The sequence below is a fragment of the Oncorhynchus mykiss genome, chromosome 30 (genome assembly GCF_057628025.1).
Source record: "Oncorhynchus mykiss isolate SJ-2025 chromosome 30, ASM5762802v1, whole genome shotgun sequence".
Lineage (NCBI taxonomy): Eukaryota > Metazoa > Chordata > Actinopteri > Salmoniformes > Salmonidae > Oncorhynchus > Oncorhynchus mykiss.
In genome coordinates this window covers 21574993-21601244 of record NC_143051.1, presented here as the reverse complement: position 1 = coordinate 21601244, position 26252 = coordinate 21574993, and the positions used below count along the sequence as shown (strand labels likewise).

The 26252-nt window shown below is 42.8% G+C and overlaps 1 protein-coding gene across 8 annotated transcripts in view; it reads right to left on the bottom strand.

Annotated features, from left to right (window-relative positions):
• Nucleotides 1–26252, bottom strand: part of hivep1 (HIVEP zinc finger 1) — an 85838-nt gene that overhangs the window by 9966 nt on the left and 49620 nt on the right. For 4 of the 8 annotated variants that reach the window (XM_021560097.3, XM_021560095.3, XM_021560096.3 and 1 more), the window contains 2 exons: nt 18482–18538; nt 189–6001 (listed from right to left, as the gene is read on the bottom strand). In XM_021560097.3, coding sequence (XP_021415772.3) covers nt 189–6001; nt 18482–18538 — 5870 coding nt within the window. The remainder of the gene's footprint in view (nt 1–188; nt 6002–18481; nt 18539–26252) is intronic. The other 4 variants (XM_090227808.1, XM_021560098.3, XM_021560099.3 and 1 more) reach the window with 1 other exon arrangement.

Here is a 26252-nt window from a genome sequence, read left to right as displayed (position 1 = left end):
AGGGAGTAAGTTGATTTGAGAGATGAACTAAGTACAAGACAGAAAAGATAATGTGACATGCCCTTCACAAATTTCTATCATGAAATTATGGATATATTTAAATGGATTAAGGGATTAAATTATGGAAAATTAAACACACATAATTCTACAAATAAATGTGAAAAATGCAATTAACATTTGGTTCTTACCTTCGGCATGACGTCTTTTAGCTTGCTTGAATAGGCCAAGATGTCGGACTTCATACTGGTCGTTATGGCCTCTGTGTAGTGTATTTTTTTCGAGTTCTGCTTGGAGTCAAAGAGAGACATCACCACTTTGGTGGGCAGGCCCAGTGGGTTGGGGTTGTTGGGGCTCACCGCCCAGGTGGAGTAGGCCGAGACCTTCTGGTCCGTCTGGGGAACATGCAGAGGCCTCCTCTTCATCAGGTAACACCAAGTAAAGGTGGTGGCAGTTTTCAGGCTGGGGAAAGACAGGCGATGGCTGTCTCGTGTGTTGACGACAGATACAGATGAGGCCAATTTCACCTGTCCATGGAAAGTCGAGGGCCTAATGGGAGACTTGGCTGGAGACCATCTCTCTTCCTCGCTCTTGTCTTGAGGCTTCAGGGAGGCGTTAGCTGGCACAGAGGAGGAGACATGACTCCCTGGAGCGGTGTTTAATGCAGAGCGTGGTTGTTCTTGGGGAACTACAGAAGATGGTTCATCCTTTCCGGTGCTTTCAGGTGTCATAGTCTTGCAGTTCTTAGGAGTCTGGGCGTCCTTTTCACCTACTGGCTTCTCGTGTTGCAGTGGAGGGGCCTCAGTTTCAATGGGACTGTCCACTGGTTCAGTGGTGCACACCTGCCGGACTAGCATCAGCTTCCGTTGCCTAGTTACCTCCGCCATCTTGGAGTTCAGGTAGTTGACTGACCTGCCATCAGTGAGGCATGCAGCACCATGTTCATCCTTTGCTCGCTTCTGATGTTTTTCCATGGCGATATCCAAGCTGTTGGCAGGGGAGAGCATTCTCTTGCTTGAGGCAATGGGCTCTTGTTGTGGGCAAAGGGTCACAGCTGCCATTTTCTGGGTGCAGTGTAAGGACCCCAGGGAGGGAGCTTTTTGAATTTCACCAATATGGTTCTGGGTATTGGAAACTAAACCGTGTTTTACTTGAAGGCTAGTAGATGCTGGAAGCCTGTCCTTGTTCATTTCTGGTACAGTCTTTCTGTCAGTATCTACAACATACAGGTTACTGGTCACAGAGAGGGAAGGGTGCATCTGCTCATGAGTTATCAGTATCTGTGGCAATTGGAGAGCACCTGGTAGGTTTTGAGAAGGTGGGTCATTTTGTAGGCTTACAGGCAAGACTATTGATTGTGTCTTATTGCTTACAATCTGAAAACACGGTTGTGCCACACAGACATTGTGGAGAACATCTGAAGACTTCAAAATACTTTGCATCTGATTGGCAATAGGTATTGTTAAGACTGGCAAAGTTGTCTGAGTACCCTGTGTGGTAGAGAGAGAGTATGTTTGGCTTGGTCTCAGAGCAGGACACTGCAGTTGGTATTTGGGCACAAAGCTTTTGTCTTGAGAGTCAGCAGAGTTGTTCTGGGCATCTTCTTGGCCGACCACGACATGAACCACAGATTGCTGTATATTTTGGCATGTCTGAACCCTCGACGTTAGGTGCCAAGGGTGTGGAAGGCCATGAATTTGAGGCAGTTGACCTTGGCTGCCCAAGTTAATGCTTTGCACCATTCTTTCATTCTTCTGAGGGAGAGTTTCTCCAGAATGCACAATAAAGGGTTGGGCAAGGGGAGGCTTGTTGGTAGTCTGTTGAGGCCTCTGCTGAGATGTAGAGAATACAGTGGGGAGCCTCTGGAGAGGTATGGCATGCCTCCCGACATGTTGCTGACTCTCTGGCCCAATCTTTAAAGACATCTGGCGTACCAAGGGCCCCCTTCGCCTTTCAATGAGAGGTACCTGTACAGACGGGAAGGCTTGAGCACTCGTTGGCAGTTCCATTGGTGACATTGACCTGTTGGGTGGCAGAGACCTGCTGGGGGAGACACTGCCAAAGTCAAAGGACTTGCTGCGATAGTCGCACAAGATCTCCACTGAGGGTTGAGTACAACTGATCTGTTCTGAGGCAGCACGTCTTATCATGCCAGGGACCCCCAGGGTGTTGAAGGCTATTGGTAGCCCTTGATGCTCAGATATTTTGTTCACAAATTCTCCTCTGGAGGGGCTTTCTGACCTGGATGGCTCATCCCGGTCGAAGGAGGCTGAGATACTGGAGCATCTTGAGAGGCTACTGTCTCTGCTGAGGCTACGAGACAGTGAGGACTCGAAGCTTGATTCTCCAGAGGAGTGTTCCATCTGAGCCAGACGAATTCTCTTTTTCTTGGGTGGAAGCTTTTCTGTCGGTAGTTTGGACAGGCTCTCGCTCCTCTGGGGCCAGTTGAATGTATCTGCAACCTTTTCCCCTTGCTCAGTGCTCTGACCGTCATGCTCCCGATCGGGTTCCTCTGTGACCAGGATTTCAGGAATGTTATTTTGGCGAACCAGACGAGACTGCTGGACAGCAGCACAGCTCTCAGCCACTGCTGCTAAAGTGCTGTCGACACGGTTTTCCATCCCTTGTTTCCCCTGGTCGGCACATTTAGGAATGGACATCTTTTCATGGTAGCTCTCTAATGAAAGATTGGCAGTAGCATCGGTCTTAGTTTTTCCTGTGCTATGGCCATCGTTGTACATGAAATCAACAGGAGAGGTCCTGTCAATAGATTCAGAGGTCTCAAAGGAATTGGGCTTGCTTAAAGAGTTGGTGTGTCTGATAACTGATGTACCGCTGCCTTGCCTCTGTAGGTCGCCTCTCTCTTTACCAGAGGTGTTAACCTGGGTTTCTCTGATCGGTGACAGTCTTGATTCTGATGCATCTGTACCTCTTGCTACTAGCTGATTTTGAGTTATTTGTGGTGGGTTGCTTTTAGGCTGTAGATCAACCATGATAGAGTGCTGAGAAAATGGCCGACCTGAACTGGCTGTTGATAGTTGGCAAGAATCAAAACTGACAGAGCATGGGGGATTGGTGTCAGTTGGTGATTGGTCATCATCGTCACCAACACTCTTCATTTTCCTTCTTTTTCTAAATGATTGCTGTTGGTCCATTATACCTGAAATAACTGTTCTGGGGACTAACGGCTGCTGCATGACATGTTGAAAAACATCCTGCTCAGTCTCTCTGACAGATACTGGCTTGTTTTTTGGACCATGGAGCTCTGAACAATAGAATTTCTTGTGATTTTCAAAGTTTTCTAGTTTTCGGTACCTATTGCGACAGGTCTCACATTCATACATTGTGCCTTTGCTCTGCAGAGGCTTTCGGTTTCGGTCTTGTGCATGCTCAAAAGACCTGCTTCTTTGCATTAACTCAGTGGAGATGCTAGACCCATGGTAACCTTCGTCCATGGAACGGACTGAGGTAAGGCCCTCACTTGTGGAGAAATCCTCCACTGCTACTTGTCGTACAAGAGTACGAGAATGTATTGCTGGATTTGGGGTAGAGGGGGCAGATGAAAACACATCATCGTTTAAGGAGCTCATTTTGTCATCAAAAGACTGACAGATCCGTAGTGGGTGGGGTTGCTGGACAATGTTTGGTGGGAGACCCGAGTGCCCTGGAGTTGTGGGCATAGAATTACTTCTTGTTATTGGTAAACAGTCCATTGGTGTATACTGATTGGGTACAGATAGAAGAAATACTGGCTTAGATTTTTCTGTGGGGGTGAAGGGGGACTTGGGTATGTCTGAGCTGGAACTCGACCTTCTCGCCATTGGTTTAAGGTCAAATTGAAAAGAGTCTTTAAATATATACGACTTGGGGGAGTCTATGCTACCTCTCCTAGAAAGAGAAGTCCTTCTTGGTTTGACACTGTCCAGTTGTTTGTCGTCAACCACTGCCTCATTGTCCGATATTAACTTTGAGATTCGTTCCTCGAGAGAGAGTGCTTTTGTTTCTAATGGAGGACGCATTTGTCCTTGCACAACACGTGGCTTCTCCACAGAAGCCACATGCATGGCAGTGGCAACCACTGCAGGGAGATTAGGAAGTGCATTTTTGGTGACATCCATGTCTGTTGGTGGGGTTATTTTGACAAAGGGACTCGGGGGACTCATGGCCTGGTCTGCACTTTCAGAACGTGAGAAGTAACCAGAGTCTGTGCTGCCTAAACTGCGGGGACTAAGCAGACACTTGCCCTGCTGCTGCTGAGAAAAGTCTGTGGCTTGCTGCCTCTGAAGCTGACCATGTCCGCCTCCTGGTGGAGTCCTGCACTGCTGATCCTCATCCTCACTTCCTGCATCCTGTAAGGGGCTTGTGCAATCCACCTCTTTCACGGACGACAGTACGGTGATGCTGGATCTCAGATGTGCCGTTTGGAAGTCCTTTTGCCGCTGGGCAGTAGCCTGCTCAGGGCTGGAGTCTGTGACTCTTGGACTGTCCGCCCGCTGAGGGGAGACATTGACAGGATAGACGACCACTTTTGGTAGGCTAGCTGTCCCTTTGGACTCATAGCCCCTCTGACTCAGAGGGAAAACAGCTGATGGGTCCCCTGCATCCCCATGATTGCCTTGTGTTGTGCCTGCACTCAGCAAACTGCTCTCAGAGAACGCTGCAACACTGCTTTGTGATGAGTCAGGGTCTAGGTCTGCTGTGCTACTTTCCTCATCGCTGTCCCCACTTTCCTCCACATCTGAATGTGTTCCAAGTGCTTTGTCAGACTCCACGGAGAGGGACCCACTTCCAGAGTCGGAACGCGCCACAAGCCCCAGTTTTATTGCGTGAGCATGGGATTTCTTATGCTTGTACAAATTGCTCTTAGTTTTGAATGAGAAGCCACAAGTAACACATGGGTAGGGCCGCTCTCCTGTGTGAGACCTGATGTGCTTGAGTAACACACTGGGCTTTGCACATGCCCGACTGCAGTATTCACACACATACTTCCCCTGCTTCTTAGGCTTCTGGTCCTTTGCTGAGATGCTACACATCTGTTCAAGCCCAAAGTTCACAACCGTGGCCATCTGGACTGGGTTGTAACCAGGTGTAACAGGGACTTGAATGGTGCTAGGGACACTAGCCGATAGGGACTGGCATGTGTGCACCACCGGCGGCTGGCTCCGAGGCAAGGAATTGGAGCCTGAGGGAACAGGTGAATGAGTTAGGGTATCGGAGGAGCCAGTACTGAAGCTCATCTGCAAGCCAGGCTTTTCCCCACAGTTGCTGAAATGCTGTGTAGCATGCTGCAAAGTCTGCAAGGGAACAGCCTGGGTAGAGGAGTGCATTGTGTAAGTCTCTTGTTTATTTACAAAGTCATTCTGCATATGCGCAGGCTGAGTTTGGAGTCCAAAATGTATAGCTGTCATAGCATTTACTTCACTATTAGACTGAGCAGAAAGAGTTCGGCCAGGTTTTTCAATGGCTGTGACTGGAAAGGATTTTTTCTTTTCTGACAAGGAGCTGAAGTCTGATTCCATAGCCCTGAGCAAGACTTCAAGGGGAGCGCTAGCATGGTAAGGAGAGTCACCTTCACAGCTTGTTTCGTCACTCTTACTGTCCTTGAGCTGCTGAGACTCCCCAACACCAGAGACAGATTCCTCTTTACCACTGATGGGATCGAGAGACTGTGGCTTTGAGAAGGACGTATCCCTCTGCTTTAGCCTATCATTGTCAATGGAGGATGTCACTCCCTCAGAGGATTCAGCATTAGGCTGGACATACTCTGTATCTCGGTTCTGGCTTGGTGAGCTGGCAGGGTTTTGAGAAGGGCTGTTGGGGTAGGAGCAAGAGGGTGCGGCTTCCTTGGACGAGGCAGCTTGGAGTGTTGCCACGGAGGTCTTGGACTGCAAGGACTTCTTTACGGGAGATTTGGGTATTTTCTTCAGCTGGTTTTCTGCCACAACCTTTTTCCTCTTCAGTGCCTTTATGTTATCTGCACTTCTTCGACCACCCTCATTGATCCCTGTAAAGCAAACAAAAGAGAAATTGGCATGTATATTGAAATAATATTCTATAATATAAAAATAACAACATGCTAGCAGACATTTTTATCCAAAGCGACTTAGAGTCATGTGTGCATTCATTTTACGTATGGGTGGTCCCAGCGGGAATCAAACGCATGACCCTTTGGAGTTGCAAGCGCCATGCTCTACAGCCTGAGCTGCAGTTTATGCAAAATAAAAATGATCTGATATGCTATGAGGATCTTCACTGAGAAGAATAGATATGATTCACCAAGAATTCACCAACCAGATAAAAAATATGGTTTGGCCTGTGTTAGAAGAAACCACCCTGCAAACTGTGCTACCAAGCCTCTGTTTTGTGGATTAATTGGAAGTGAAGTTTGTTATGCAATAATCCTCAATGAACAAATTCCTCTGAAATTTCTGTCAATTTCATCCAAACAATTCTGTACGCAGGCATATTCCTAGTTTATTTTTTTATCTTGCACAAAATATTCAGAGCATGATAATCAATTAGGGTATTTTACAAAATAAAACGCATCACCAGTTGCATTAACCATCGGTCTTTCTACCAAAGATAAAAGGCTGTACTCTACCTGTGCATCATGATTTTTAACGGCAGCAGCCGTTCTGTAAAACCTCCATCCTCAACACCAACACCAGCCAATCTTTACCGCTCACTGCCTTTTGTCTCTGACCGCTCGTTCTCATGGATGAGGCTTCTTATTTTGGGCTCTGGAAGTTCTCCTCCGCAGCACTAGCTGTGCGTCTGAAGCCACTGAGGCCCACGCATCATTACAGTATGAATAAAACCCACTCTCTCCCTCGCTCTCTTCCTCATTCCCACTTCTTTTCAAACCATCCCTTAACATTTTCCCTTTCATAATGATGTTGAGGATAGATTAATAAAAAGCAAACCTATAAAGCAAACCTCTTCCCTATAAATGTGTACCCTAATGCAATGTTATTGTATATACATTGCATATGCATACATTAAATAGGTAGTGCATGTGTATTAGAGTATATGGAAACATGTCGAGTAACGAAGTCAATCCCTGATTGCACTTAATCCTGGAGAGAACCAGCGCTACCGATGCTAATTATTATTGTGCCAGATAATTACATAACACCAAATACAGTAATGGGAAACAACAGGTGTATTTCATTACTACGTTACCACACAATTAAGTGCAATTGCAGCTTTTATCCTGTGGGTGTGCAGTCAGTTACCTAACCAAATACAGCTTTTACTGTTTAAACCAGATAGACCAATAGCGGGCTGTCCCCATAACTCCTAAACCTGGCCTTGAAAGAGATTTTTTTTTTTTTTTTTTTTTCAACTTCATATTCATCATCTCCAGCACCACCCTAACATCAACATATGGAAAAATGGCACATCTATGTTTTGTGGGAAAAACAACAAGTGCTTCCAATGACATCATCATGTGCATTGTGTGATTTTAAGCAACTATGAGTAGGCATGGCCTAATACTTACTAATTGGTTGATTGTGTCATTGGAATCACTTATTGTCTATCTTTTTTTACTATAAAACATACTGTAGAAACGTTCCATTTTCACATATGTTGATGTTGGGGTGGTGCTGGAGGTGATGAATATGAAGTTGAAAAATAGTGACATTTAAACATCGTGAAATAACCTATTGACGCTTAAGTTCTAACTATTAATAAAGCCTTACAGTGAGAGTTATTTGTACACACGGTACCAGAAATCTATGCTGCTGTTCTAGAATTTGATTGTTGCATTTTGCCACTATTCTCTGCACCCCTCATTGCATCAAGATCACATTTTCTGCTTCATATTAGGCTTTATAAAACTATTTTTAACCACTCAATCTCTTATCCTTTCTGCTTATAGCAGTAGCAGCAAATATCTGTAGTAATGTTTATAATTAAATAATTATTATGATCTATATTAAATTAATATATGAAAGAGGCTGTGGTATTAGCCTGTCTGAGGGTCTGCGCATGTGAGATGGTGTAACGATGTGCACTGAGGGTCGGGAAGCAAGTTCAGGGAGTGAGTGTTATAAATAAATGCAACATAATGCAAAACCAGAAACACGAACAACGCACAGACATAAAACTGAAACAGAAACAATGACGAATGGGGAAGGAACCAAAGGGAGTGACATATATAGGAAAGGTAATCAGGGAAGTGGAGTCCAAGTAAGTCTGATGACGTGCAGGTGTGCGTAACGATAGTGACAGGTGTGCACCATAACGAGCAGCCTGGTGAGCTAGAGGCCAGAGAGGGCAAACACGTGACAGGCGGGAAACTTGAGGTGTTAAATCCGGTGTGTTTGATACAATAGTGTTGAAAAAACCAAAGTGATAGCGGGGTATGAGCATATATGACATATGCAGGCCATGGCTAAGGGAAATGCTGGCATCATAAATACTTTTTGTTCATTTAAAAAAATGTATTTAATTCATTCTACCCAGGAAAAACTAGGCTACAGCGGTTCCTACATTTGATCATCCTGTCAACGTATTATCACCACTGGGCATTTAGCCTAAAGACGCTTGCCCAGTCGCCAAACGATGAAGATATTTTGCGTCATCAAATGCAGTAAGTATTACGGCTTGGATAAGTTTTAGCCTGGTCAGAACGGAGGAGAGTGAGAACAGGGTCATGTAATCAACAAAGTGAGGTAGTTTGCTCACACACACTTTTTCAGTTCTGCCAACAAATGTTCTATGGGATTGAGGTCAGGGCTTTGTGATGGCCACTCCAATACCTTGACTTTGTTGGCCGTAAGCCATTTTGCCACAACTTGGAAGAATGCTTGGGGTCAATGTCCATTTGGAGGACCCATTTGTGACCAAGCTTTAACTTCCTGACTGATGTCTTGAGATGTTGCTTCAATATATCCACGTAATTTTCCATCCTCACGATGCCATCTATTTTGTGAAGTGCACCAGTCCCTCCTGTATCAAGCACCCTCACAACATGATGCTGCCTCCCCCAAGCTTCACGGTTGGGATGGTGTTCTTTGGCTTGCAAGCCTCCCCCTTTGTCCTCCAAACATAACAATGGTCATTCTGGCCAAACAGTTATATTTTTGTTTCATCAGACCAGAGGACATTTCTCCAAAAGTACAATCTTTCTTCCAATGTGCCGTTGCAAACCATAGTCTCTCTTTTTTTACGGCGGTTTTGGAGCAGTGGTTTCTTCCTTGCTGAGAGGCCTTTCAGGTTATGTCGATATAGGACTCGTTTTACTATGGATATAAATACTTTTTGTACCAGTTTCCTCTAGCATCTTTACAAGGTCCTTTGCTGTTGTTCTGGGATTGATTTGCACTTTTCGCACCAAAGTATGTTCATCTCTAGGAGACAGAACACGTTTCCTTCCTGAGCGGTATGACGGATGTGTGGTCCCATGGTGTTTATACTTGCGTGCTATTGTTTGTACAGATGAACGTGGTACCTTCAAGTGTTTGGAAATTGCTCCCAAGGATGAACCAGATTTGTGGGGGTCTACCATTTATTTTCTGAGGTCTTATCTGATTTCTTTTGATTTTCCCATGATGTCAATCAAAGAGGCACTGAGTTTGAAGGTAGGCCTTGAAATACATCCACAGGTACACCTCCAATTGACTCAAATTATGTCAATTAGCCTATCAGAAGCCATGACTTAATTGTCTGGAATTTTCCAAGCTGTATAACGAACGGCACAGTCAACTTAATGTATGTAAACTTCTGACCCACTGGAATTGTGATACAGTGAATTATAAATCTGTCTGTAAACAATTGTTAGAAAATGTATTGTGTCCTGCACAAAGTAGATGTCCTAACCGACTTGCCAAAACTATAGTTTGTTAACAAGAAATTTGTGGAGTGGTTGAAAAACAAGTTTTAATGACTCCAACCTAAGTGTATGTAAACATCTAACTTCAACTGTATTTGCAATGGTACGCTGCAGGGACCCCTCAACAATGATCACAAATATGTGATCATACGCATCAAAAGGGTAAAGAGTGTGGTTTTAGTGACCCATTACATAAGGTTAGCTGTACCCTGTGTGCATCCCAAATTGCACCCTATTTCCTATATATTATGTTACTTTTGACCAGGGCCTATAGGCCTGTCATGATTTCCTGGCATTTACATTTTTCCCCTCCCATTACCCATAAAATTATGTCAGGATTCCTATTTGTCCCTGACATGGATAGATATTAGTCCTTCAGAAAGTATTCCACATTTGGCTGTGTTTCTGCCTGAATTCAAAATTGATTAAATATATTTTCTTCTCACCCATCTACACACAACACCCCAGAAGGAAAAGTGAGAAAAAAAATATTCAGAAATGTATTGAAAATGAAATACAGAAATATCTGATTTAAATAAGTTTTCACACCCCTGAGTCAATACTTTGTATCATCACCTTTGGCAGCGATTACAGCAGTGAGTCATTCTGGGTATGTTTCTAAGACCTTTCCACACCTGGATTGAGCAACATTTGCCCATTATTCTTTTAAAAATTCTTCAAGCTCTGCCAAATTGGTTGTTGATCATTGCCATTTTCAGGTCTTGCAATAGATTTTCAAGTACATTTAAGTCAGAACTGTAACTCGGCTACTCAGGAACATTCACTGTGTTCTTGGTAAGCAACTCCAGTGTAGATTTGGCCTTGTGTTTTAGGTTATTGTCCTGCTGAAAGGTGGATACTTCACCCAGTGTCGGATGGAAAGTAGACCGAACAAGGTTTTCCTCTAGGATTTTGCCTAACTCCATTCCATTTATTTTTTTATCCTGAAAACCTCCCCATTCCTTAATGATAAAAGCATACCCATAACATGATACAGCCACCAGCCACTATGCTTGAAACTATGGGGAGTGGTACTCAGTAATGTGCTGTATTGAATTTGACCCAAACATAACACTGTACTCGGGACAAAAAGTTAATTGCTTTGCCAATTGTTTTGCAGTACTACTTTAGTGCCTTGTTGCAAACAGGATGCATGTTTTGGAAAATGTTTATTATATACAGGCTTCCTTCTTTTCACTCTGTCAATTAGGTTAGTATTGTGGAATAATTAAAATATTGATCCATCCTCAGTTGTCTCCTATCATAGCCATTAAACACTTAAGGTCACCATTGGCCTCATGGTAAAATCCGTGAGTGGTTTCCTTCCTCTCCGGCAACTAAGTTCGGAAGGACACCTGTATCTCTGTAGTGACTGGGTGTATTGATACACCATCCAAAGTGTAATTAATAACTTCACAATGCTAACTTCACTGGGCTCTTGAGTGGTGCAGCGGTCTAAGACACTGCATCTCAGTGCAAGACACATCACTATAGTACCTGGTTCGTATCCAGGCTGTATCACATCCGGCCGTGATTGGGAGTCCCATAGGGCGGCGCACAATTGGCCCAGCGTCGTCCGGGTTTGGCCGGAGTAGGCCGTCATTGTAATTAAGAATTTGTTCTTAACTGACTTGCCTAGTTAAATAAAGGTAAAATAAAAAGTAAAATCTGTCCTTCTGCCCCTGAGCAAGGTAGTTAACTCACTGTTCCCCGGGCGCCGAAGCCGTGAATGTCGATTAAGGCAGCCCTCCCGCACCCTTCTGATTCAGAGCGTTGGGTTAAATGCGGAAGACACATTTCAGTTGAATGCATTCAGTTGTACAACTGACTAGGTATCCCCATTTTCCTTTCTAGATCCCCCTTTCCTATGTGCCCTTCTTTGCGAGGCATTGGAAAATCTCCCTGGTCGTGATTAAATCTGTGTTAAATCTGCTCGACTGAGGGACCTTACCGATAATTGTATGTGTGGGGTACAGAGATGACGTAGTCATTCAAAAATCATGTTAAACACTATTTTTGCACAAAGTCCATGCAACTTATTATGTGACTTGTTATGCAAATGTTTACTCCTGAATTTATTTAGCCTTGCCATAACAAAAGACATTTCAGCGTTTCATTTTTATTACGTTGTAAACATTGAGAAAAAAACGTTCTACTTTGACATTGTGGGGTATTGTGTGTAGGACAGTGACACAAAATCTCAAGGTAATACATGCTAAATGCAGGCTGTAACACAACATGTGGAATAAGTCAAGGGGTGTGAATACTTTCTAAAAAAGACACTAAGTTATGCTTGGTGGTCTTATAAATTAATAGGTATAAATCAATTATTTGCACTTGCAATGAAATGCAGTTTTTCACCAGCCATGTTTTATCTATCTTAGATTACTATTCTGGATTACATAGTACATTGCAGGGAATGGCCATGAGTTAGAACGCAAGGGAGAAAAATGACTGAAAGACAAGGAAAATGAGAAGCCATTGAAATGGTGTCCTAGTAGCACCTATTGATAGTGCCTTTCCATGGGGATTAACCTGTGATTTACAGGCCTGGTGACATCACCGATGGTGTATTTGGAGAGGGGATTTAGACGATCAATACATTGTTAGTTCCGAATCCTCTCGCTTCAACACATAACCCCGCCCAACCTCATTCAAAAGGAGACTGAGGCTGTGTCTCAAAGGGAACCCTATTCCCTATTTAGCGCACTACTTTTGGGCCCTGGTTGAAAGTACTGCACTATAAAGGGAAAAGGGTGCCATTTAGGATGGATACTATGTAGGGCCTGCTCAGAGAGCAGGGGGGGGATCTAATGGGATAGAGGAAATACCGGAACCTTCCTGATGTAGTAATCTCTTTGGCATACTAACACTAATCTTCCTAGCTAAGGAACATGGCCTTAACAGCGTTCAAGGCATGAGTAAATATTTATATCTAGGTCCCAAATAGTACCCTATTCTCTATATCAGTGGTTCCCAACCGTGGCACACGGATGGGATAAAAATTCCACACCTAAAATTCCCCAAATGTCCCTATGAACTTATTTAGTGGTGATGACCTCCACTTCACCTGGTACATACTACAAATAATCTATACAGATGTAACCATTTGTGCCATTCAATGTATTATCTGAGTGATATTTTTCTAGTGGGACTGGTGCTCCCAAATCAAATAATCACATTCATTCCACAGGTTACATTTATAATTGAGTGTTCAAAAAAAGTAGCAATATTAGGAAAACACAGTTTGAAAACTACTGCCCTGTATAATGCACTACTCAAAAAGTAGTGCACTACATAGGGAATAGGGTGTCAATTGGGGTGCATACTTTCTCCACGATAAACTCTGACCAGAGGAGTAACCTACAAATTGCAAGGAATTCTTCAGAACTAACCTGCTACGAGGCAGGTTAACTCAAGACTAACTCCATTTCAAATTAAATCACTTTTCTTTTTGGTCACACGCACCGAATACAACCGGTGCAGACCTTCCAGTGAAATGCTTACTAACGAGCTCTTAACAAACAATGCAGACTAAAAAACTACAAAATTGCTGAATAAACTGAAGGAAAAATAGTACCACAATAAAATAACAACAAGGATATATACAAGGGGTACCAGTACCGAGTCAATGTGCAGGGGTACGAGGTAGTCGAGGTAATATGTATACAGTATACTGACTCTGCGTGCAATGAACGCAAGAGAAGTGACACAATTTCACCTGGTTAATATTGCCTGCTAACCTGGATTTCTTTTAGCTAAATATGCAGGTTTAAAAATATATACTTCTGTGTATTGATTTTAAGAAAGAAATTGATGTTCATGGTTAGGTACACATTGGAGCAACGATACGCACCGCATCGATTATATGCAACGCAGGACACGCTAGATGGTTGATGATATTACTAGTTTAACTAGTGATTATGATTGATTGATTTTTTTATAAGATAAGTTTAACGCTAGCTAGCAACTTACCTTGGCTTACTGCATTCGCGTAACAGGCAGTCTCCTCGTGGAGTGCAATGAGAGGCAGTTAGTTAGTTAGTTAGTTCGTGTTGGAGTAGTTAACTAAGGTTGCAAGATTGAATCCCCGAGCTGACAAGGTGAAAATCTGTCGTTCTGCCCCTGAAAGAGGCAGTTAACCCACCGTTCCTAGGCCGTCATTGAAAATAAGAATGTGTTCTTAACTGACTTGCCTCGTTAAATAAAGATTAAAAGGTGTAAAAAAAAATATTTTTTTTTAAACGGCCATATTGGTTTCCAAAAATACCGATTTCCGATTGTTATGAAAACTTGAAATCGGCCCTAATTAATCTGCCATTCCGATTAATCGGACGACCTCTAGTATAGAGACAAAGTAGAGTCACAATTCAACGGCTCAGACACAAGAGGTATGTGGTCTACAGTCAATCACGGATTACAAAAAGAAAACCAGCCGCGTCGCGGACCAGGATGTCTTGCTCCCAGACAGACTAAACTAAACTTCTTTGCTCACTTTGAGGACAATACAGTGCCAATGACACGGCCCGTTACCAAAACCTGTGGACTCTCCTTCACTGCAGCCGACGTGAGTAAAACATTTAAACGTGTTAACACTTGCAGGGCTGCAGGCCCAGAAGGCATCCCCAGCCGCGTCCTCAGAGCATGCGCAAACCAGCTGGCTGGTGTGTTTACGGACATATTCAATCAAACCTTATCCCAGTCTGCTGTTACCACATGCTTCAAGAGGGCCCCTATTGTTCCCATTCCCAAGAAAGCTAAGGTAACTGAGCTAAATGACTACCGCCTCGTAGCACTCACTTCTGTCATCATGAAGTGCTTTGAGAGACTAGTCAAGGACCATATCACCTCCACCCTACCTGACACCCTAGACCCACTCCGCCCCAAAAGGTCCACAGACGACGCAACCACACTGCACACTGCCCTAACCCATCTGGACAAGATGAATACCTATGTGAGAATGCTGACTACAGCTCAGAATTTAACACCATAGTACCCTCCAAACTCATCATCAAGCTCGAGACCCTGGGTCTCGACCCCGCCTTGTGCAACTGGGTACTGGACTTCCTGACGGACCGCCCCCAGGTGGTGAGGATAGGTAACAACATCTCCACCCCGCTGATCCTCAACACTGGGGCCCCACAAAGGTGTGTTCTGAGCCCTCTCCTGTACTCCCTGTTCATCCACGACTGAATGGCCATGCACGCCTCCAACTCAATCATCAAGTTTGCGGACGACACTACAGTGGTAGGCTTGATTACCAACAACGAAAAGACGGCCTACAGGGAGGAGGTGAGGGCCCTTGGAGTGTGGTGTCAGGAAAATAACCTCACACTCAACGTCAACAAAACAAAGGAGATGATCGTGGACTTCAGGAAACAGCAGAGGGAGCACCCCACTATCCACATCGAGGGGACAGTAGTGGAGAGGGAGTAAGTTTTAAATTCCTCAGTGTACACATGACGGACAAACTGAATTGGTCCACCCACACAGACAGCGTGGTGAAGGCACAGCAGCGCCTCTTCAACCTCAGGAGGCTGAAGAAAAAAAGCACTTACAAACTTTTACAGATGCACAATCGAGAGCATCCTGTCGGGATGTATCACTGCATTGTACGGCAACTGCTCCGCCCACAACAGTAAGGCTCTCCAGAGGGTAGTGAGGTCTGCACAACGCATCACCGGGGGCAAACTACCTGCCCTCCAGGACACCTACACCACCCGATGTCACAGGAAGGTCATAAAGATCATCAAGGATAACAACCACCCGAGCCACTGCCTGTTCACCCTGCTATCATCCAGAAGGCTAGGTCAGTACAGGTGCATCAAAGCAGGGACCGAGAGACTGAAAAACAGCTTCTATCTCAAGGCCATCGGACTGTTAAACAGCCACCACTAACATTGAGTATCTGCTGCCAACATACTGACTCAACTCCAGCCACTTTAATAATGGAAAAATGTATGTACAAATGTATATCACTATCCACTTTAAACAATGCCACTTATGTTTACATACCCTACATTACTCATCTCATATGTATATACTGTACTCTGTACCATCTACTGCATCTTGCCTATGCCGTTCTGTACCATCACTCATTCATATATTTTTATGTACATATTCTTCATCCCTTTATACACACAAGTGTAAGGTAGTTGTTGCGGAATTGTTAGGTTAGATTTCTCATTGGTTATTACTGCATTGTCGGAACTAGAAGCACAAGCATTTCGCTACACTTGCATTAACATCTGCTAACCATGTGTATGTGACAAACATTTATTTGAACCAACCATAGACATGCAGTGCATTCGGAAAGTATTCAGACCCCTTAACTTTTTCCACATTTTGTTACATTACGTTCTAAAATAGATTAAATAGTTTATTTTCCTCAAATCTACACACCCTATAATGACATGGCAAAAACAGGTATAGACATTTTGGAAAAATGTATTAAAACTAAACTTAAATATTACACAAGTATTCAGACCCTTTAGTGAGTACTTTGTTGAAGCACCTTTGGCAGCGATTACACTCGAGTCTTCTTGGGTATGACACTACAAGCTTTGCACAGCTGTATTTGCGAAGTTTCTCCCATTCTTCTCTGCAGATCCTCTCAAGCATTATCGGGTTGGATGGGCAGCGTTGCTGCACAGCTATTTTTCCGGTCTCTCCAGAGATGTTTGATCGGGTTCAAGTCTGGGCTCTGGCTAGGCCACTCAACGACATTTAGAGACTTGCCCCGAAGACACTCCTGCATTTCCTGGCTGTGAGTTTAGGGTTGTTGTCTTGTTGGAAGGTGAACCTTTGCCACAGCGTGAGGTTCTCAGTACTCTGGAGCAGGTTTTCATCAAGGACCTCTCTTTACTTTGTTCCGTTCATCTTTCCCTCGACCCTGACTAGTCTCCCAGTCCCTGCCACTGAAAAACATTGCCACAGCACGATGCGGCCACCATGCTTCACTGTAGGGATGGTGCCAGGTTTCCTCCAGATGTGACGTTTGACATTCAGGCCAAAGAGTTCAACCTTGGTTTCATCAGACCAGATAATCTTGTTTCTAATGGTCTGAGAGTCTTTTAGGTGCCAAGCGGGCTGTCATGTGCCTTTTACTGGGGAGTGGCTTCCGTCTGTCCTGATTGGTGGAGTGCTGCAGAGATGGTTGTCCTTATGGAAGGTTCTACAATTTTCAAAGAGGAACTCTGGAGCTCTGTCAGAGTGACCATTGGGTTCTTGGTCACCTCCCTGACCAAGGCCCTTCTCCTCCGATTGCACAGTTTGGCCAGCGGCCAGTTGTAGGAAGCATCTTGGTGGCTCCAAACTTCTTCCATTTAAGAATGATGGAGGCCACTGTGTTCTTGGGGACCTTCAATCCCCACATCTGTGCTGACACAATCCTGTCTCGGAGCTCTACGGACAATTATTTTGACCTCATGGCTTGGTTTTGGTTCTGAAATGCACTGTCAACTGTGGGACCTTATATAGACAGGTGTGTGTGCCTTTCCAAATCATGTCCAATAATTAAAATTTACCACAGGTGGACTCCAAGTTGCAGAAACATCTCAAGGATGATCAATGGAAACAGGAAGCACCTGAGCTCAATTTCAAGTCTCATAGCAAAGGGTCTGAATGCTTATGTAAATAAGGTATTTCTGTTTATTCGTCATACATTTCTAAAAAACCTGGTTTTGCTTTGTTGTTATGGGGTATTGTGTGTAGCTTGGGGGGGACAATTTCATCAATTTTAGAATAAGGCTGTAACGTAACAAAATGTGAAAGTCAAGGGGTCTGAATACTTTCTGAATGCACTGAGCTGGAATGTCAAGCTAACTGAAGCTGGTTAGCTTTAGAAAACACTGAGTAGATCTAGCTTGCGTCGTAGGATACCCCTCTGTACAGCTGTTTTTTTTTTTTTTTACAGTTAGCATAACCCCTTTCAAAAAGAAAGCCTTCGCCGTATTCCACCTTGTGAGCTTCTGTGATTGACCAATTAAAATGTTCCTTGCATGTATCGTACAAAAAACAAGAACATTTTGAGTTGACTGACTTTAGGGTACATTGAATGATGTGCTGTTTACATCAGTATTATCATAGGGTTGACACAGGCTACCTCAAGTTATCATTAACATCAGAGGACAAAATGTATTGTGTAGCAACCAGGCAAAGCTTTTTCAATACACTGACTGTCAGAAATTGCATCCTATTCCCTATGTGGTGCAATACATTTGACCAGGGCCAATAGGGTTCTAGTCAAAAGTAGTGTACTACATAGAGAATAGGGTGCCATTTCTGAAGCAACCAATGACTGCCTGAGGAAACGCAGACGGAAAATATCCAGGCAGTTTTTCCTGCGTTAAAAATGTAATCTCCATAATGTAATGACTGAACTCCACTGACACAGCGCACAAAGGACCAATACTTTTTCCTATGATGAGCTCAAAAAGACACTCCCAACATTTGCCACAGAACACCAGCAGTTGCAGCAGTACGTAAAATGGCACAGTATGTTCTTTACAAATCACTGCGTTACTGTAAGTATGGACAGGAAAATAAATTCCCCTCACAGCATACACTTAGTTAACTAGCATATGTTGAAAGTGAAAGCATTCCATTAATTCCCTTTGATTGTTGCTCATCGATTAGAAATTATACCTTTCTGTGCGCCGGCTTTGGTATCTTTCAGTTCATTCTGTGCTTCTTCGATTTTATCTGCAACACAAGAAAGGAAGGATACCTGTTGGTTTTCAGCACAGAGAAACAAACCAGAAGTAAGAGGCTGATTATTATCCACACTATAGGCAATGTAGAAAATAACTAATGATCCTGGGGATGCGTCCTACACTGGTGTTGTGATATGGAGAGGTTTTTTATTATAATAAGAACCAGACCTTCTTAGGGGAGGGAGAAAACAAGAATACTACAAAATCCATCATTATGTGAACAGCTCTTAGGGCTAGTACACACATAGGTCATGTCCCAAATGGCACCCTTTTCCAAATTAGTGCACTATAGGGAACAAGGTATGAATTGGGACACAATGTTGAGAGCTCTTAAAATACCTCAATTCCACAGCATATGCATGATACATGTTAGCGGAAAATGAGCTAAACAAATGAACGCAGAGTGATAATGTAATTCTAATTACCTTTAAGAAACTGAAGGGAATCCATGAGGATCAATGTATGGATAAAGCACAACCGAGGCGACACCACAACACAACTCACATGGCTGTGTATTATTTCCATCTCGATTAGACCTTTTTATAGTGTGTCTTTGTCCCAAATGTATTCACACCCTTGACCTTTTCCGCATTTTGTTTATTTAAAATTGATTAAATTGACTGGCCTACACACAATACTTCATAATGACAAAGCCGAATTATGTTTATCAAAAAGTGTACAAATTTATAAAAAATGAAAATCTAAAATATCTTGAGTCAATAAATATTCAACCCCTAATTTATGCAAGCCTAAAGTTCAGGAGTAAACGTTTGCATAACAAGTCACAAGTTGCATGGACCCACTGTGTGCAATAATAGCGTTTAACATGATTTCTGAATGACTACCTCATATCTGTACCCCACACATACAGATAATTGTAAGGTCCTTCAGTCAAGCAGTGAATTTCAAACACAGATTTAACAAGAAAGACCAGGGAGATTTTCAAATGCCTCGCAAAGAAGGGCACTCATTGGTAGATGGGTGGGAAAAAAAGCAGACAAATAATATCCCTTTGAGCATGGTTAAGTTATTCATTACACTTTGGATGGTGTATCAATTCAACCAGTCACTAGAAAGATACAGGCGTCCTTCCTAACTCAGTTTCCGGAGAGGAAGGAAACCGCTCAGGGATTCCACCATGACGCCAATCCTAGAGGAAAACGTGGTTCAGTTTGCTTTCCACCAGACACTGGGAGATTAATTCACCTTTCAGCAGGACTATTACCTAAAACGCAAGGCCACATCTACACTGGAGTTGCTTACACAAAAAGACTGACAGCTGTAATCGCTGCCAAAGGTGTTTCTCACATGTATTGACTCAGGGGTGTGAATACTTATGTAAATTATATATTTCTGTATTTCATTGTCAATACATTTTCAAAAATAAACAAAAACATGCATGTTTTCACTTTGTCATTATCTGGTATTGAGTGTAGATGGGTGATAACAAAAACATATTTAACCCATTTTGAATTCAGGCTGTAACACAACATGTGGAATAAGGGGTATGAATACTTTCTGAAGTGTCATGCCCTGACCATAGAGCTTTTTATTCTCTGTTGGTTAGGTCGGGGTGTGACTAGGGTGGGTCATCTAGGTAATTATATTTCTATGTTGGCCTGGTATGGTTCCCAATCAGAGGCAGCTGTTTATCGTTGTCTCTGATAGGGGAAATGGCTGCCTAAATATGATCCCCATTATGCTTTGTGGGATCTTGACTACGTATAGTTGCCTGTGAACACGATTGTTGCTTCACGTTTCATTTTGCGATTTATTGTTTTCTTTGAGTTTCACTTCCTAATAAAGAGAATGGAACCATACCACGCTGCATCTTTGTCCACTCATTATAACGATTGTGACACGGTGCCATTTGGTTGCTAAATTCTTAATTGCTAAATTGTAATTATTTCGCTACTATGGCCTATTCATTGCCTTACCTCCCTAATCTTACTACATTTGCACACACTGTATATATACTTTTCTATTGTGTTATGTGTAACTCTGTTGTTTGTGTCGCACTGCTTTGCTCCATCTTGGCCGGGCCGCAGTTGTAAATGAGAACTTGTTCTCAACTGGCCTACCTGGTTCAATAAAGGGGAAATATATATATTTTTTTATTAGTAGCCTACCAAACGTACTAACTGCCTGGTACTCAGCACTCTATTGTCCCTCTAATCACTGTCTCCACTAAAAATAGGAGAATCAGCTTTCTATAGGCTAGGCCTACGACTGTATATTTATTTCTCAACTTTCCTAACATTAAACACCGTGCTTATATTTACAACAGGAGTATAGCCTATCTGGCTGGCATGAAAATAAACAACGGGGAAAAGCGCCCCCCATTCGCTATTTAAGTGCATAGATTACATGTTTTTGTTCCTGCTGCCCCTGTTTCAATACAGGTGTGTGATAATAGTCCATTCTAAATCAAAACAAATTTCACACAGTATTTATTATATGTAAAGACAAGATTAAATCAAGAATAGTCTGTTGGGTGATATTAGCCTTTACTTGTGAATTATATATTATCACTCGTGTATGATGCCAAGCATAAACTTTTTCAAATCATAGTTGCACACCTCATGTAGCCTAGCCCATAGGCCTATATGTTTTAATAAGGTTTGTATCACAACTAAAGTGGCCAAATAACTTCTTAAAATGAAGCACAATAATCTGATTTACAAGGGGTGTAGAGCCTAACTGGCAAAAAAAAGCAGTGCGTGAGTTTCAAGTTTAGGGAAGATAATTTTCCCCATAAAAATGCACCTTTATAACAAAAGCATTACATGCACCATTATAACAAAAGCATTACATACACAATTGCACTTTTGATAATAGTGTTTCCGCTAATGAAACATTCACGCTTATATATATGAGCATTGCTGTGCTTATAATGTGAAGAAATAAACTATTAGACTATCAACATTTTAAGCTAAACATTCTGATCTGTTGCGTCAGCCACAGTGGGTAAAGTGTTTTTAAATTATACTGGTTGTATTAATTTGGAAACGATCGCATCCCACAACTGTCCCAGACCACGTTAGGAATATTTATTTCTCGCACAGAATAGGTCGACTTTGTACAATGGGGGATATTAGATTGACATAGGCTAGTGCTTTTGCTGTTCGTTAGACCTACTCATCTTGTTGGCTGACGAAAAGTAAATGTAGTTCTTACAATATCTTCAATATGCACCTCGGAATTGAATTAGGACGCGAGCAGTTGCGTCCCGGATGTGTCTGTCTTCACTTGTAGCCTGTAAAAGGCATGGATTTTTTAGGATGCATTACGGCCACACGAAGGGGATGCTGCAGGGAAATTGGAATCATTATCAAGTTCTGGTCAAATTGAAGTCTGCGCAAAAAAACAAAGCAGAGCTCAAGCCTTTCAAGCGACTTTTTTCAAATCATCATTAGTCACATCATGCAGCCTTACAAAACATATAGCCCAACGATTGTAGAACGAAAGTTACATTAATAACTCTAAATTAAGCATATAGGAATAACTATTTCTTTGTTAACCGCACAACACAGAAGAGCCGCATGTGCTCACTCCCTCAAATCGTTTGGAGAAAATATCCTTTCTATTTTATACAGCTTTGTTCATTTGTATTCTTCCTCCTATAAAATAATGCCACGGAATTCTAAGAAAATCTGGTCTGCTAAATGAACTAGTGTAGCCCACAGCCATTTGAAATAGACTAATGGATTTATTGTGAAGGTATAGGCTATATTACATGGATTTATTAGACTTTTGAAAATGTAGACGTTCCAAAGGTCTGCATCAGTGGCTTGTAGGCTGTGTGTGGTAGCCAGGAGATTATGTGTTTGTTAATTAACTGTCAATTACCGTGAGACCAACAGTCATTTGCTTGACAATCATCGTCTGATGAAATTGTGACACCCCCACCACCACCACCACCCCTAGCAATCGTAAACAGCCACAGTTCAGTTTGTGCACGTGTGTATTTACTTATTTGGGAGCATGTTGTGGCGTGTGTGTGTATGAATGAGTGTGTGAACTGAGATAGCCCTCTGACAGGGGACACAGACTGATAGCATGTTCTTGGCACTGAGGCCTGGTTGGTATGCCTCCCGTGACAGAATCAGTAACCACAGAGTAACAGAGTCCCTCCGACACACACACACTTCCCTCAGCTTCAGTTCATAGAACCACATTGCCTACCAGGCATTCACTATAACTATCCCCACAAAGCTCCCTAAAGCATACCACAAATTATATTATTGCAAACTAATTTAAAATAATAATAAATACTCATTTTCATTGGTCAGGGGATTTGAGGGTAGACTTTTACTATTATGCTTTATTGTTTGTACATGTATTGCGTTAGACCACACTGGCAATCTAATCTTCACTGATTACTACTACAACAGAACAATCTGAGGGGTAATATGGGGTATGAGACCAGGGACAGCATTCACCATAGATCAGAATACACACACCAAATGATTGATGACACACCTATTAAGTATAAGCCACTCTGCCCAGTACTGAGTGCACACCACCTCTGAACTGTGGTGAACAACACCGCCTCTGAACCTTAGTGAACAACACAGCCTCTGAACCTTAGTGAACAACACAGTTACAGTATGAAGCAGTGAAGGAGGGAGAAAGGGAGGCACTGGCTGCATACCAAATCACACCCTATTTCCTTTATAGTGCACTACTTTTGAACAAGGCCCATGACCAGGGTCCAAATGTCAGGGACCCCAAAAGTAGTGCACTATAAAGGAAATAGGGTGTGATTTGGGATGAAGATAACACACTTAATCAGAATGCTAGGAGTTATTAAGACCGTGGGGAATGATTAGTGTTGTTCCTATTCCCCTCATTAAGATTCCTAGCTACTGTTATTACTGTGTGTTATTCCAGTACCCCTGTTATTAAAGGCAAGCTTTCAGAAGAGCCTTTTATGATGTGATGTTTGACATGGTTGGGATGACAGCCAGACAGCTACGTGTTTCACGAGAGGGAGAAAATGGAGAGATGTTAATCACGCAATTTTTAATCAAATATAACGTAAAAATAAACACTGCATTTATGTTGCCAGTGACGATGAACAGAGCACAATCATCTAAAACGGGTTGTATCCCAAATGGCACCCTATTCCCTATATAGTGCACTGCTTTTGAACAGAGCCCTCTAAAACTAGTGCACTATATAGGGAATAGAGTGACATTTGGGAAACATCCCTGACTGGAATTTAAACGGAGGGAGGGTCAACATTTGTTTTAGGGTATTGAACTCATGAAGCTATGTTATGGTTGCCAGTGACTGGACTGCTGTCGAGTGCAGGCTTAAGGAAAACAGAAAAATCTGAAGTTCATAAGATGCTTTCATACAAGAAAGCAGAGACTATAAATCAGTTCAATGCAGCTGTTTTCCATTTGACACAAGGCACTGCACCGGCCTAGGCAGAGTCTGTAGTACAAGTAGGTTATCCCACCCTTTGGTTACACTTTCATAGATGAATTCCTTAATTTTAATTAGTTAATTATTACAATTTAGACAGCTGCTTTCACCATGTATTCAAGCAGCAAAACTGGAACATAACACCCAGTGTAATATGTCATGGTTGTGATAAATTCAGAATTGATTCCCATTCAACTCATGAGTTGAAATTCAAATTGAATTAACAACACCCCACATGATGTAGAATTAGAATTTCAGTTTGAGTGACAGAAAATAGCATTTCATTCAGTGCAATTCAAATAAATTCCACTCTGTCATAGAACATGAATGTTTCATTGAATCTGCCAGGTCAGATACAGTAACTTTTATCTGGAAACAATGTTCATATACTCTTAACCTTAGTGCTAGAATAGCCAATTATGTTTCCACCAACCATTTCATTTGTTTGTTATTTTTTAAAGCTTTATGCTCAACTTGAGGGTTCAACTAATGCATTCAGGGATTATTTTCCCCATATTGAACAACATTTTTGTGATTTTGTTTTCCTTGATCATTCATTTTAAGAGTTGGTCCTGACAATTGCATGTATATAACGACATGTTTTATGTACACTCAATGACCAGTTTATTAGGTACACCCATCTAGTACAGGGTCAGACCCCCTTTGCCTCCAGAACAGCCTAAATTATTTGGGGGGTGGCAGGTAGCCTAGTGGTTAGAGCATTGGGCCAGTAACCAAAAGGTTGCCAGATCAAATCCCAGAGCTGACAAGGTAAAACTCTGTCATTCTGCCCCCGAACAAGGCAGGTAACCCACTGTTCCTAGGCTGTCATTGTGAATAATAATTTGTTCTTAAAACCTGTTTGGGGAAGGGGGTATTGTCACCTCCGGATGAGAAGTGTGCCCAAAGTAAACTGCCTGTTACTCAGGCCCAGAAAAAACACTAACGTTTCCAAAACTGTTAAAATAATGTCTGAGTATTACAGAATTGATATGGCAGGCTAAAACCTGAGGAAAATCCATCCAGGGAGTGCTATTATTTTTAAATGGGTGTTTTTCCATTGAAAGCCTATCCACTATATAAAGGACCCCGGTTGCATTCCCTATGGCTTCCACTAGCTGTGAACAGTCTTTAGAGATTGTTTCATGCTTTTATTCTGAAAAATGAGGGAGAATGACCACTTTCAATGAGTGGACAGTGGAAAGTCCCAGAGCTGTTTGGTGCGCGCAACAACCTTTCGTTTTTCTTTTATATTGATGACGCTATTGTCCGGTTGAAATATTATTGATTATTTAGACAAAAAACAACCCGAGGATTGATTATAAACATCGTTTAACATGTTTATACGATCTTCACTGGTACTATTTGGATTTTTCGTCTGCCTGCTGTGACCGCCTTTGAGCCAATAGATTACTGAACAATCGTGCCAACAAAACGGTTTTGGACATAAGAGGGACTTTATCGAACAAAACTAACATTTATTGTGTAACATGGAGTCTCCCTTTAACCCCTCTCTCTCCATATTTTACTCCCTTTACATTATCTCTCACTCTGTTTTACCTCTCCCTCCCTCTCAAATCTCTGATATGATGAGCCCAGTCAGCAGCCCATTAATAGAGGCAGCATCCAAAATGGCACCCTATTCCTTATTTGGTGCACTACTTTTTGGTACCATTTGGGATGCAGAAAGTCTCCCGGTAAAGACCCTCATGTCAAACTTTGATCCGGGCATAGTGATTATATCTGGGGATCAGATTGGTAGTGGAAGTGGTTTGTGTGGGCAGGATGCATGTCAATTAAGCTGCAGAGCCGTGGGCCTAAAACGAGTCATCGTTGGCGCTACCATGACAACCAGGAATCCTATCCTCATTGCAGGCTGCCCCCCCCCCCCCCCCCCCCCCACCCCCACACACACACGCGCACACACACTGCCCCCTCTTTGTTCACTTCAGTGTGAGGTGGAATGTGATTCAACTGGTCCCCATGGACCAAAAATGACAAATCACAACCACCACATGTGAAACATAATTGACTTGGCTACAACGCCCACATGTTAGTGAATTCCCGAAACACCAAGCCACAGCAAGGAGGAGGAGGAGCATCGCTTGCGCTAACTCTTCAATGAAACAGGGCCCCTGTCAGCATTAGGCCCAAATTAATACAATTGGAGGAGTGTGCCCATGAGGTGCAGGGCACCTCTGCAGCAAACGCCTGGCTCGGACTGAGGCTCTCCTTGTGACAGGCAGCACCCACTACCTGCTACCTGTCTC